The 15,150-nt window shown below is 42.3% G+C and overlaps 1 protein-coding gene across 1 annotated transcript in view; it reads right to left on the bottom strand.

Moving 5' to 3' along the window:
- Positions 1 to 7,284: 7,284 nt before the first annotated feature.
- The window catches only part of FAM105A (family with sequence similarity 105, member A), a 9,045-nt gene continuing 1,179 nt past the window's right edge, over positions 7,285 to 15,150 (bottom strand). The window contains exons 4-7 of the mRNA XM_010282807.1: positions 11,931 to 12,080; positions 11,019 to 11,147; positions 8,787 to 9,059; positions 7,285 to 7,626 (exon numbers count right to left, since the gene is read on the bottom strand). Coding sequence (XP_010281109.1) covers positions 7,447 to 7,626; positions 8,787 to 9,059; positions 11,019 to 11,147; positions 11,931 to 12,080 — 732 coding nt within the window. The 3' untranslated portion in view covers positions 7,285 to 7,446. The remainder of the gene's footprint in view (positions 7,627 to 8,786; positions 9,060 to 11,018; positions 11,148 to 11,930; positions 12,081 to 15,150) is intronic.

The following is a 15,150-nucleotide window of genomic DNA, read 5'->3' as shown; positions in this document are numbered from 1 at the left end:
CTGCTTGTAATTAGAGACTGATTCACCAGACTGAGCCTGAACAGTGTAGCGGTCCAGTAGCCTGTCAATATTCGAAATGTAGGGAGTACAAAGGCATAAAAGATGCTGGTAGATCTGTAGCACTGGAACAAGTCCTTTCGATCCCTCTTCAGAGCACAACATAAATGCCTAGGATGAGTGGTACAGTAACAGCAGGTTTCTGTTGCTCTTTGCCTCTGGGAAAACCAGTCATCTGTGGTGATACTCCATTCTGGCAAGACATAACCCATCTGCTGCTGTTGTTGTTTTTACACCCTTCTTCTGTTTCTTTCCCTGCATTCTTCACTTGTCTCTCTGACTTTTAGGGTGTTTGTTTTTTGACCACCGGTGCCAGATCATTTTTCTGTCTTAGGCAGATTTGTATCTTTATTGGAATTAGCCAATTATAAAAACCCAAACACAAGCCTACAGTGTGATCCCCTTGCTCAGATCATAGAAAAAGCTAAACAACATTTATGGTCCTGATTTGCCCTGTCACACCAAAGACATGCAAATCCTGCTTTTGCGTAGTTGACCTTAATTTTACCCAATCCAAAGTTCTGCAGTTATTTATATGAAATGTCCTATGGTAACACACAGCATCTGGAGACATAAAACATACAAACACATAAGCTAGCTGCATATGTACTGCTGCCATGCTTAAAAACAGCCGTACTCCCAGCCCTAGGACCCAGTAAATTCCCTCAATCCCCGGAGGCTTGCAACTGAACAGGTGCAAAGAGAAGCAACCATAGTCTTCGTGGGGTCCCAGACCTAAAATACTGTCACTGTTTGGTGCTCCTCTACCCATCTTACCACCCTGTCTGACAACATTGGTTGGCTGGCAAGTCTGTCTTCTGCATCTCAGACCAACCTTGCAGTTAGGGAAAGGTTCTGCCTTGGAGTGTGGAAAATGCTCATTTCAGTTAAAAAAACAGGACTCTGGGGAATAAACAGGTGGATCTTGTTGCTCATGTTGGATGTAGAGACAGAGGCATCCCATGCAGAAATGGAGATTTTCTATTCTTTCTTTTTATACAGTTCTCACACAAGACTGATTCAAATGCTAAGCCCGGTGCTAGTATTTGGAATACAAGAAGGAGGAGTTCATAATCATATCATGGGAGAGATTAAAAAATTGCACATGAACCTTAAAAGGAATGGTATCTTCAGTTTAAGCAGGAAAAGTTAAGGGTGATTTGATCACATTCTGTTAGGAAAATCAATACCTGCTATTTGGCCTTTCAGTGTAACAGAAAAAGGCGTATCAGGATTCAATGACTGGTAGATGTAGCCATAAAAAAAGGCATATGCTTTTAAAAGTAAAGATGTCCTGTAAAAATATAGGGCTTGTCTCATTTTGGAGGAAAGGAGGCTGAGGGGCAACCTCATTGCTCTCTACAGAGAGAGGAGGGGAAGTGGAGAAGGAGGTGCTGGTCTCGCCTCCCTGGGATCCAGCGCCAGTACGCATGGGAATGCTTCAAGGCTGCACCAGGGCAGGTGTAGACTGGACAGTAGGAAGCATTTCTTTACTGAGAGGGTGTCTGGAACAGGCTTCCTGGAGAGGTGTTCGATCCCCCGAGCCTGTCAGTGTTTAAGAGGCATTTGGACAATGCCCTTAACGACATGCTTTAACGTGGTCAGCCCTGAATCGGTCAGGCAGTGGGACTAGATGATTGTTGTACATCCCTTCCAACCGAAATAGGTTTATAGGTGTGTGACATTAAAGAAGCAAAGAGGGAAGACAACAAAAACATAGACTTACTTTTTCCTTCCCCCTCATGGACAGGAGCTTTATAAAGTTGAATAGACTTTTGTAAAAGTGGAAATTAAAATGTAATTTAGGAGGAGTTTTAAAAGTTACTTAATCCCAAGCTGACGCTGGAGCAGGTACACCCTCAAAGAGGAAGACTGCAGCCTGTGACGGACTCGCGCTGAAGCATAGGAAACGAGTGAGAAAAGAGGAGGGGCAGCGAGAAATCACTGCAACCCATCCGCAACCCCGCTGCGCTGCTCCTTGCCTCACTGAAGGGACCGAGTGTGGCCTCTGGTGATAACAAGGAGGAGGAGAGGACTCTGGAGTGAAGCTGAGCCTGGGAAAGGAGGAGGGGTGTTTTTTCCATAAGTGTTTTAACATTTGTCTTTTTTTGTTTCCCAATACCCAAATCAGTAATTAAATATTTATGCTAACTGGCAACAAATGAAGTTAAATTCCCCGAGTTGAGGCTGTTTTGCCCATGACAGTACATAGTAAGTGATTTGCCTGTCTCTATCTTGGCCTAAAAGCTTTCTGGCTCCTTTTCTTCCCATTTTCTCCCCTATTGCGCTGGGGTGGGAGGGAGGGAGCGAGCAGCTGTGTGGGTGCTTGGCCGGGGCCAACCCACCACTGTCATCTGGGCAAGTGTGACAGAGAATTGCCAGGAGAACTGAGCTTACTGAAACACATTTTCTGATGCTTGGAAGCCATCTACTGGATAGGTAAAAAGGACACAAAAGCCTTCATAGCTAGTTGCTGTGTTTGTCATCTGAAACTCAAAGGCTGATCATTTCCAACATTTGTAAGATGCAGTATATCACAATCCTGAAAATTACTACCATGGGGAAAACAGTCAGCTGAACACGAGGACTTGTTTTAAAGCAGACAGGGAGTTATTAGCTGCTGTATGTGCCATCGACTTCAGCAGCTGCTACACACGAGCTTGCACAACTGCATTCAAATTAGTTGCCTGCACATTTCAATCAAGAGTTGATCTATGGCCAAACGTTTCACTAAAGAGGAAGATGTTTTGGTTAAATTCCCTTGCAAGGCATTAACCTTTGAAATAAGCAAAACTGGAATATGCTGGAAGATTAAAGCATCCAGCACCCACTCTACTTTTTTCATGTCTTCCATTTTTCCCTCCCACCCTCATCGACCAGCAGGCACAACCCCGTGCCACCGGTCCCAGCAACGCCCCAGCCACCCTCCTCACCCAGTAGCCCTGCCTGATGCAAACCTGACAGCCGTTCATGAAAAGAGATGCGCATCAGCAAAGCCCCAGGGAGGCAAGTTTTCTGCATTTCTCTCGCGTCCCCGCTAGGTACATCACCTCCTGTCTCGGGGGCGTGTGGGTTTCCTTGGGAAGCTTCAGACAAATCTCTGAAAACGCCTCTGCAAGGCTGCCTGCTCCACCCCTGGCCGAGATCAGGCTGGACTAACACGGCGACGGATGCTGCCAGCAGGCATGAGCAGGAGTGCGCCCGCCTTCGTGAGGCAGCGGCAGCCCTCCAGCCCCAGCTGCCGTGCCGGGCTCCTCTCCCAAATGACCTCAAGGGATCCTCAAAGACTCGAATCCTGCTCTCTCACAAAACCAGGCCCAAAATAAAACGAGTTTCTCTCCTACTAGGGCAGCCTTCAAGCACCCCAAAACCCTCGCAAGCCAAGAGGGAAGGACCAGGGCTTCTATGGCTCCAAAATCCCAGCTTTACCTTTGCTTCAGAATCAGGAGCTTTTCAGAAAAATGAAGACTCCAAAAAACATTAGTGCTGTAATGGCACTAACATAACAGGTGAGACTGCTATAATACTGTATATACTGAAGTATAGAGGGAGCATGAAATCCAGCTACTGGCAAAAAAAACCTATACGGGCATTTTCTATGCTTTGAAAAAAAATGTACGTATCTTTTATTTTTCTGGACAACTAAACTAATTTGATGTCATACAAATTCCTTAAACCTGTGCTTTAGGCAAATTACAGACTGCTTTTGAAAACTACTTCCTAGACATTAAACTCAATACCCTGAGATGAAGCAGGCAGACTTGCCGGCAACAAACAACTACACTGGGTGTTTTTTAATTCGCTTCAACTTAGTAGCCACAATCTAATCAAGAAGCAATTTCAGTATTAGGGTAGAAGAATCGAGATTGCCAGTATTTTGCTTTGGAGTTAACATGAAAAATGGATCATGGTTCATACATTTTTTGAGATGCAGTTTTTAAAAAGATGACATTCAAAAACAAGGTCGTTTTTCCCCCATTATAATCAAAGATAGAAATTTCTTCAGCTGCTCTGTTACATTCTTAACACACATTTTCAAGTTTGGGGAAAAATCCAAGCCCACTACTGAGGTTTCATTGTGTCGTCTTTCTCTTGCTACACTAGCAGCAATATAATAAACACATCCTGACTTGAAACTTCAGCTGCCTACAACACTGCATTTAAAAAAAACAAAACAAAACAACGGTAGTGCCTGCATGCTTCTAGGTCTGTACAGCTAGCTTGTCTGTGCCACTGATTGGAAAAGATGCTGCAACACCTGCCACTTCCATAGTACCAGTTGGTTCCAGATGCACTTTATTGAGGATTGTTTTCTTTTTCATGTACTTTTTTTTATACCACACACATATGTACATACATATATTTCTTTATATGTAAAAATACGTATTTTTGCTTTATACATACATAAAATATATTATCAGAGAACCTGACTGAAACTCAGTGCAGCCCCAGACCTGTCTCAGTGTTTCTCAAAACCCTGCGTAGAGCGCTCTCCGCGTTTAGCTCCAAGACTTGCAATTATCCTCACCTGAAGTTCCTCTTTCTTCACATGCTCTTTCTGTTTCTGTCATGATTTGGCTAGCACCTCCGGCATCTGATAAGCCAGCAGATCTGTTTCAACCTATCCTTTCTGGATTCTTGGGACAAAATTAATCTCACCTGACTTGAGACGTCTAGAGCAGAGAGATTCATGCTGATCACTGCCAGCTCCCACTACAGTCAGTGAGGAGAAGCAGACCCCTCCAGAGACCCGCTCCTCTGACTGACTGCATGCCACTGCCCTCCACGGACAAGGCAGAGAGCCCAAGGTGACCTAGTTCAGAGGCAGACATCCAAACTGGCGAGATAATTCCACTGTCCGTGTTACATCTTTATTAACCCCCTTCTATTAATATGCTCAAGATTACAAAAATGTACAATTTTGACAATTTAGCTTTTTCATTAACAGCTGTAATGCTGTATTCCTATTCATAAATAATACACAAACCACTAAAAAGCCCCCTATAAAAATACATCCTTTTTTTGGTATGTCTGCTTGTACCAAAACAAGAATAAAATATAGACAAGTTTACTGATAGCTGTAAATGTTGCTGTTGATGCGAAATAGATAGCAATACTCTACTCTCAGGCCTGGAAACGTTTCCCCATGCAGAGCAGAATCAAATCTAAAGTAGGCAAATTATATTATTCAGTGAAAAAAGTTTCTTTTAATCAATAAAGTATTTGATATGCAGGTTTAAATGAGATGAAATTACTACAGGTATCAAGCCTTCTTAATTAAAAACTATGAATTATTGAACAAAACTGAACTCAGAAAAACCTTCAGGAAACAAAACTGTTACAATACAGAACTCAGGTGTTTGTGTTTATAAATATATATACACATATACATACAAATAAAAGGACTGTAAGGGATAAAATTGCTTTCCTTTACACAAAGGAACTGAGCAGTCTCCGTGCACTCCGTGCACAAAGCATTACCATTTAGTTACTTCATACAACTGCTTTAGCTCCTGCAGGCCCTGTTCACATTTTTGTTATCAGCTCGTATTTTCTACTGCAGGAGTTAAACCTGCCTGTCCCCATAGCTCTAGCATACAGAAAGGAAAGGCTCTGCTTCTTAATAAACCCCCACTTCTATCAATACAACCACATGTTTATGGGATTGTAAACTTTTCACAAATATTTTGCAAGATCTGCTATATCATTTAAGTATTTGTTCAAATTAAGACCCGTCTCTATCAATACAACCACATGTTTATGGGATTGTAAACTTTTCACAAATATTTTGCAAGATCTGCTATATCATTTAAGTATTTCTTCAAATTAAGAACATTTTAGAAAGAATCAAAAGAAAATTGATTCTTTTAGAAAACAGAACGGGGCAAAATGTTGCATGTAACAAAGTAAATCTCATTTAGTTGTTTTGGACAGACTTCTTCAAACACTGAGGTCTAAACTAAAGGTAGCAATCTTAAGTAAAGAGGATATAACAGAGGATATAACATGTACACACACTGCTAAATGCACATAATGCATAGAGAATTAATGTTTTCTGAAAAGGCAGTGTTTGTGAATGTATTCTGTGCATAGCTTTCTCAGATGAATTGCAAAGCATATATTGGTATCTCTTGGCAGGTAATGTTGAAAACAGCCCTTAAAGGATACAAAAGTTGACAAAAACCACTGACATCTGCTGAGTCAAACTCTATTGCATGTTACTTATTAATTATCATAGAATCATATAATAGTTTGGGTTGGAAGGGACCTTTAAAGGTTACCCAGTCCAAGCTCCCTACAGTGAGCAGGGACATCTTCAACTAGACCAGGTTGCTCAGAGCCCCGTCCAACCTGACCTTGAACATTTCCAGGGATGGGGCATCTACCACCTCTCTGGGCAACCTCTTCCAGTGTTTCACCACCCTCACTGTGAAAAATTTCCTCCTTATCTCTAGTCTAAAACTACCTCTTTCAGTTTAAAACCATTACCCCTTGACCTATTGCAGCAGGCCCTGCTAAAAAGTCTGTCCACATCTTTCTTAGAAGCCTCCTTTACGTACTGGAAGACTGCAATAACGTCTCCCTGGAGCCTTCTCTTCCTTAGGCTGCATTAATATTGCCCATTTTAGGTGTGGGAAAGCTTGTGTAGTTTCCTCAGTTATAAAGTAGATCTTCTGTTCATCTGGCACAGTATTCTTGTATGTGTGTGTTGGGGTTCTTTCACCCTGTTTAACACTTCTTCACCTTCAGATACCAGCACTGAGTACAGACAGTTTAATTTCAAGTGCCCGAGTACAGCCCACAGCTGCTTGCTCTGCCCATCCCTGGAGGGAGGTGTTCCAGCAACGGGGCAAGCCACATGTGATTTGAAGCAGCTACACAGAGGCCCCAGTTTACATCCTCCGAATCTAGGTAGCCCCAAGAAAATGCAAGTTTAATAGCCTGGAGTATAAACTGCAGGACCCCAGAGTTGCTTCCTCTGTGATTCATCCTCCCTAGCTAGAGACAGACAAGGGAAAGGCAGTAATTGCTTCAGGAACTTGATTTAACCGATCCAGAGATGTCAGAGTAAACCCTTAGGCTAGCAATGCAAAACCCAGCATTACCTTTGCTGCCTTTGTCATGCAGTCCAATCTTTTTTGACTGATGACACTCACATATGACATTTTCCCCCAGACAGTACAGCAAAATATTTCATGGTTTTTATGGCTGACTGGTGGTGAATTGAGCTGTAATGGGAAAGCAAAATGTTTACACAATAAGCCCATAAATAATTTTGTAATCATTAACAAGCATTCTCAAAATCTTACTGCTGCCAATTAGAAATCTAATTCACTGGAACTGGTCACTCACTGTATTATACAAAAGAAAAGAGAAGTCACTGGTCCTTCAGGTTCTGAAACGGGGGATGTGATAGTAGTGGTCATCCTCTGTCAGGAGAGAAATCTCATTCCATTCCCTTCGGTATTCATCTGGATAGTTTACTTGAAATTCCTCAGTATCAAACCTATGCAGTCTGTAAACTCTTATCTTTACTTCAAGTAAGTATCCAAGAAGACACAGTTCAACCTAAAGATGAAAGAAGTCTGTAAGACATTTATTTCTAGACTTAGAAAACTAAACTGAAGATAATCCAAGTTAAGGCAGGTCACATAGCTTCAAACAGTAGACAAGGAATAACAGGGGCCCTTCTGTAAGTGAAGAAAATTAAATGTTTGAGGGTATCCTCAATGTTCCAACAGTCCTTCCACTGCTCTTTTGCATGTAGAGGATATTCTTGTTAACACTTGACACTTTGGAAACGTCCCTCTTCCACCGGACACAACACACAAACTGCTCCCAAAGCCAGCTCACCCAGCTTAGTGGGGAGCACGAAGGGATCAGCAGTTATTAAAAGACTGATACACCTTGAAAAATGGGAAGCCTGCCACCTTGTGATCACTTGCTACATGAGAAAAATATAATGGTAAAAGGGAAAACATTTATTTGTACTTCACGTATATAAAACTTGAGAACTGGCGCCTTCATTGACACTTCTTGCAAAGGATTGTTGAATCTGTAAAAATACTTTGGAAAAAGCTCATATCCTTGGGCATAGGCAGACAGAGCAGAACATATCCAGTTATAATCAAACTGCTCCTGAAGGTGACTCCAACATCTAACAGTTGACTTGATAACTGAAATTGATTATAAAAAAAAAAAGTCACCCAATGGAAAGTGAAACTATTTGCAGAGTGGCAGTACGGATGTCAGTACTTAACTCCTCACTAAATATAAAATTAAAAAAAAATCTTATATAAAAGGAGAACAAATAATAGAGTTCTCATTACTTACTCTTAACAGGCATTAGATCTAATGGCAACCAAAGAGAGGGGGAAAAACAGTGATGATAGAGGGTTTGGCATGGTGGAACAGACAGGAAAAGTGAAACAACAGGTCAAATCTGCGTAATCTAAGATTACTTTACATATCAAAGGTATCATTGCTCTAAACTATCTCATTGATACCATTCAGCATTTATTTCTGGCCCAGCAGAAAACTGTCCCCCCCATTTTACTCTACTACAGGTTTTCTTCCTGGAAGATAAATGCCTGTCCTCAATCCACCTCCCCACATCCCATATAAATAAAAAAAATAGACCAGCTATCACACATGATGTATGATACATCCACTTAATCACATCAGAGATGGAATAACTTTTGTGATTTATTTTTCGTTTATATCATTACCTGGTCTAGGCAAATAGAGTCACCTATGGAGTTCAGATGATTCATCATGAAACTCAAAGGGTCAGATGAAGAATCACGAGCAAGGAGAAGGCTAAAAAGGTTGTGTATAGGTTCTTCCCTGTTCTTTATCTGCTCGTAGGCTTCAACAACTTCATACAGCATGATGAATTTTATGGCCTCATACAGTTTGTGCTCCTTGCTCTCATCAGAAAAGAGTGTATTACACATGTTTCCTCTTTCTTCGTGATCTTTAGTAGCACTTATTTCAGTCCACTAAAAAGCACACAGAAGAATATTAATCAAATTACTAGGAATTCTATTTAATATGAAAGATTCCAAAACAGGAACAATTGCCAGTATCAATGACTGGGATTCAAATGAATTCCGGTTAATCCTGTGCTTGTATCATTTGTATGTTGAAGTGGCCATAAACTGTGCATTGCAACTAAAAAAAAAAAAGAAAAAAATCTAACTTACCCATGAATACCAAATCGAAAACCAGATCCCTCATCACTTCCTCCATTCCTGAAGACCTTCCTTACAGGTTAAAAATGAGACCAAGTGGGTGAACTACTAATGCCCTTTTGCAAGAGGACCTCTACTACCTAAGTGAAAAGCCTGTCCTAAGTGTAAAGCGCCTATTCACCAACATGGCCCAGGTACAACAGCATCTGCAGGCAGCAGCCTGCAAGATGAAAACGGAGCTGGAAAAGGCAGCAGAGAATCCTGTTAGTGAAAACAGGCAAAAATCCATCTCACTGGCCAAACAGCATCTTTATAAAAATAAAATGAAGCTGAGAGCTAGACCTCATGCCAAATAACAGTATAATGCACAACACAGTTGTTCTGCAACAATTTGTTAATTGTATGGATTTGTTCACCAGGCTGACTTGAAACTTCATGCTAAGAGATGAACATCAAACTTGCAAAGAACTTTAACAAGGTAAAAACAAAAGCCTAGCACTGGCAAGTGCAAAGAGCCACCAGAACAAATAACTGTATGCGAGAACCACCAGGCACATCTCAAGAAGACAGGCAGTTGACACTGTGGCACAGCAAAGTTGCAGGCAAGGGACAAGGACCAGATCTCTATTGTAATTCCCTCTTTTTATTACTAACACTTTGTTTTGAGAGCTAGATAGTCTATTTGTGGTTTGTTGTTTTTCTTCAAGTAGCAATTACTAGGTTTTAAACCCTATTATCAGTGTGGCTTGCATACACAGGGCCACATAAAAGGAACTAGCTTAAATGCGTACCAGTAAAATATGCTGTTGTGGCTGTGGTAAGACATCCCAGAACTGTAAGGTGTACTGTAGAATTAAAAACAACTGTTTACGATCTAATATACGGGATAATGGATGCCTGCAGAGAAGCGGGTCAACCTAATCTCGGACAAAACCCTGGAGTCCAGCAAATACCAGTATCCACTTGGTGACTGTGACCCAGGAGAGCATACAAACCAAATGCCTGGCAGGAGGAAGATGGGGAGGACAGGGTGGTGGTGTGCTGGGGACAGCTTGTGGCAAAGTAGATGGGAGCCATCCAGAGCTCACGTAACTGCAGACACGCAGAAACCCCAGAGGAGCTCAAGGAAGGTGCGAGGTCTTGTCAGGCCGATATTTCATCACTGTTTCAGAAGGCTTGGGGCTACTAAAACTGCCCAAGTTTTAAATAAGAGTTATAGTCCTGGTTGGGAGTGTAGACAATCTGGATATGCTGCGTAGAGGGGGCAGTGAGGCTTGACAGGACGTTGTAATCAAGTGCTTCAGGTTATAGAGAAAAATTATAGTAAAACTGGATAAATACAATGTTTCATGGAGAGGGGAGCAAAGGAAAGACAATAGTTTGAATAGAAAATGCATTGTTTATTTGTTCCCTCCCATTTGGGGAGGGAATCCGGGAGGATCTCATACAGCATATTGTTATTTTTAAACAGAACAATGAGGTACTGCAGGAGCCACTTGACAGCAAGGGCAACTAGTCACACAGTAACAGCTGTGTGGGAGGATGGCCTCCCTAACTTTCAGGGGGATCCTGAGGACCTAACCTAGTAGAACCCCAAAAATGAGATTCCTCTGCAGGAGAGGCCATGGCCTGCCCAGCAGCTCAGCTCCCTGAACCTGGATGGGAGGCTGACTGCCATAGAAATATGCAACCAGGAGCAGTTCCCTAACTCAGTCTCAACCCACTTGTTGGTGCTTTATTTCCCCCAACCACCTCCTACATACTCACATTGGCCTTTAATGTCTCCATACATTTGCGCAATTTACCAAAGACACTGGGACCTGTGTATCTTTCTGGCCCGAAACTGTATTGCTGAATCCAGTTGCAACCTTGAGAATACAAAAGCTTTTCAGGGAGCTGGGGGGAAAAAAAAAAACAAACAAACAAAAAACAAAACAAAAACCCAAACTAATTAAGTAGAAATCATAACCATAATACGAAGTAGATTATAAAGTTATATAAACTTGTCTACACACATTTTAATTATGATGTGGTTCTATCCTCTGGTGGTACAGTTCAGCTTCAGAACAACTGAAATGTTAAGAAGGAGGCTGCATTTGACTGCCAAGACCTTAAAAAACTTTAAAAACAGGGCCAGCCAAAAAAGAAAATATGCTCTCAGTCAAGAATATAACCCACACTCTGGAAAAGCTGGATACATCCAAACTCAGCGAGGCATTTAGGATTAGAGACACCTTCCAGTTTGCACACATGTTCCCACAGGCAGCACCTATACCTCCCCACTGCCTCGCCAGAGCTCCTGGAGCCCAGGGCAGGATTCCTGTTGCTCCAGCAACACGCTCAGCAGCTCCCAAGCAAGCCACTACACTTTGCACAGATGTGGATGAGGAGGATTCAGATATCCTTTTGTGTTAAAGGAATGACATCTAGCAGGGCAGCAGTAACATTTATCCATCCACTCTTTGGGTTTTTTTACCATTTAGATTCACGTTCACTTCAGTGCGTTTAGATCAGGGACATTTTTTCAATTAAGTAAGGTTCAAAGAGTTTGAAAAACTTCTCTTTAAATTCTCGTTAACAATTCTCTTCTACAGCAGACATCAGTTTTCACATTGAGAAAAGCTTCCTTCTGCAGTGCAAGGTCACCTGAATTATGTATATTTAGGAAATTAATTTTACCTTTAATATATCTCTCTCCTTCATCCATGATGGAAAAGGAATGCCTTGGCTGAATATCTGAAAAAGCACTGCTCTTAGTACACAATAATTGTCCCTCCTGACTTGTCGCAGATATTTGATCTGACAGCTCCAAAACAATTCTTCATATGCCTAAAAAAAGATCAAAATAATTTACCAATAAATGTTTTAAATCTCAGGCCATGTTGACTTGGATTTCAAATTGACCAATTCCAAACTACTCACACGAGCAGGCTAGGGGAAAGAGCAAGTATATTTATAAGTTTTATACACACAAAAATGTTCTAACACCATCGCTTTTGTAAACACCTTAAACTGACACTGCTCCTTAAGACTGAGTGTGCACTCTCTCCAAACCCAGCGACTTTCTCCAGTCTCTGCACTGTTGCTAGTGTAAACATTCTCACGGTCAACCAAGGCAGAAGAGGTCAGCAAAGACTTCTTTGCCATAATAGTTTTAACCCCGATCACTTCACAACTTACCCTGACACACGGGATGGAGCAGCAAAAGGGCCAGAACAGGCATCTGGAGAAAACTCCTTTTGGCAGAAACATCTCCTTACACTGATCTGAATCGTGCAATGGTGACCTGAGGCTATGCAGATCTGGCAGCTCTGTGCTGAAGCAGACGGACCTTCTTCCAGCTACATGCTCCCTGTATTTCATCTGCATTACCTCTGGCTCTTACTGGAGCCCTTGGCAAGACAATTCAGATCAACAAACTGGCAGAGAATTAACTTGGAAAGAGGACTCTGCAGTTACACAGGCTGCCACATCAGTCTTTCAGTTTGCTTCCTGATGGTCGCAGGAAGATGGTCTCAATTCCTGGTCCTCTTTCACCTCAGTTGCTTCCTCACCCCATCGCAACATCATCTGGCTACACAGTCTCACCTACTCTTATTTTGCACTGGCTGTGATAAGGGTAAGCCTACTGAATCCTTCCTGCTGCGGGAGCTTCCTGCTGTTTCAGCAAGCTCAGGTGTCTCTCTGAGCTTCTCTTGACTGCCAAGACCTTAAGAAACTTTAAAAACAGGGCCAGCCAAAAAAGAAAATATGCTCTCAGTCAAGAATATAACCCACACTCTGGAAAAGCTGGATACATCCAAACTCAGTGAGGATTTTAGGATTAGAGACACCTTCCAGTTTGCACACATAGCTCCCCGCGGCCTCACCAGAGGTCCTGGAGCCCTTGGTTCACCTTGGTGAACCACATCCAACCGAAGATATAAAAGCCAGCACAAAAAAGGGAGAGGGACTGTTTAGCTAGAATGAGGCAAGGAAAAGAGAGAGACAAGACAAGCAAGGGACTGCCCCTTTTGGGGACAGCAAGCACGTTAGGCCAGTTCAGGATGTCAGGGGACCTCAAGAGGTCTTTACTGTGATAACGTCTACCAGATATAACCAGCCATCCACTAGACTCCCCTGAGTCTCCTTTTCAGCTCTGATCCATCTACCAGGCTCATGGATTTTTCTGAAAGGCTTGTTGCCCAGCATGTGTTTGCAAATTTACCAAAAGTTTTGCTGTCTTTTGAGCTGCACTCCCTCAATTTAATCTGGCAAAGCCAGATCCTTTCTCTGTTCCTCATTTGGACATGACTCCAGCATTTTGAACAACACCCTCTTTCTTCTCGTAACTCCCTCATGCTGTTGTTTAGCCTTATCAGCTTTGTTTTAGCCTTTCCTAAGTCCTTCTCGGTAGGCATTTGCTCTGCAATTACAATAGCATGACCTAAAACAATATATATGTCAAATACACTGACCATAAATACTCGTCTCTTCTTTTTGACATACTTCCTTGTTTATAGAGTTGGCCTTTCTGAGGGTGGATTCAATTGTGGTAATTTTCTTTTTTGCTTTGTTGTTCTTACGTGGATGTAAAATAGAAGTACATGCTGTCTCCTGTTCCAGAGACCAGCAATAGAAATTAGAAGGCAACATTTTGACGCAGATCCTGTGCATTACTCAGTACGAAGGCAAGGATTGCTTCCTTTCATAAAGGCTCCCTGAAAAGGTGATCCATGAAACAGGTCATTGGCAGCACCCTGAAGTTCAATCCCGTAGCTGTTGCCCAGTGCAGATGGCTAGGCAGTGTCTCTCATTACCACTGCCTTTTTGATCACTCTCAGCATCTCATGGTCAGTGTCCCCACCATCATCAGAAAACCACAAACATGGACCTGATGCTATATTTGTCCTGTGCTGGTTTGAAATGCCACACCATGAGGATACAAAGATATAATGTCCCAGTTAGCCAATTCACTGGATTTGAGCCTAACCTTGCTACAACAGATACTACTACTCTACCACTGGTATAGCCAGTTTAGTTAGAAATTTTATGGGAAAAGTAAAGACCCAGCCCATGGTCTTTCAGCCTGCCTTGGTGACTATGGCTTACACAGTTGAAACACAGAGCCATAAAACACGTGTTGCTCCTGGAGGCCCATCCCTGTCACTACTTAGGAAAACACAGTACTGCTGCAGCTTCAAGCACTGGTCAGGGCCCTTTGGAGGGCACTGCTGCTCCTGCCATGCCCTCTGCCACGTTGCCTCCGTTAACGGCCACCAAGATATAGCTGCCAACAGCCCACTGCACATGCAGTAATATACCTCTTTTGTGGGAAATGCAGCTGCCATTTCTGCCTATTAGGTGTAAGCATGTACACACAACATACACAACTGAAAAACACGTGAGCTGACAGAAAACAGTATTATCTAGCATTGGTGAACTATGAATTTAGTAGGAATCTGGCTCAGGAGTTCAGCTATCCATGACCCAAAGCTGGTTTAGTGCAGCACAACTCTGTCACCTTGTCTCACAGTTATGAAAACAACTTACTAAGCTGTGGGAAACTATTTCAGCTAAAATGACACAAGGTAAGAAAAATGAAAATCCAGGGAGAAGTATAATAATTAAGATAGTCACAGCTAGCAGCTCAAAGATACAAGAGGAAAAAAGTTAAATAAAAAAACAACCCCCAAAAGAAACCTTACATGAAAAGGAATAAAAAACATGGAAGGAAAAAAAAAAAAGATGAGAATTGGAAAAGAGCATCACCAAGAATTAGCTGATGACCACAAGCAGCATAGGCTGCCACCTCCCCACAGAGCCCAGGGCTGTTTCCAGCCACACCTCAGCAGCTGACTGAGGTGCTAAGGACAACGAGGACATTAACTGCGAAACTGGTAACTTGTTAGTCCTAGCT

The sequence above is a fragment of the Phaethon lepturus genome, unplaced genomic scaffold, assembly GCF_000687285.1.
Source record: "Phaethon lepturus isolate BGI_N335 unplaced genomic scaffold, ASM68728v1 scaffold10382, whole genome shotgun sequence".
Classification (NCBI taxonomy): Eukaryota; Metazoa; Chordata; class Aves; order Phaethontiformes; family Phaethontidae; genus Phaethon; species Phaethon lepturus.
The sequence above is the reverse complement of the archived record's forward strand: the minus strand, read 5'-3'. Positions and strand labels throughout refer to the sequence as shown.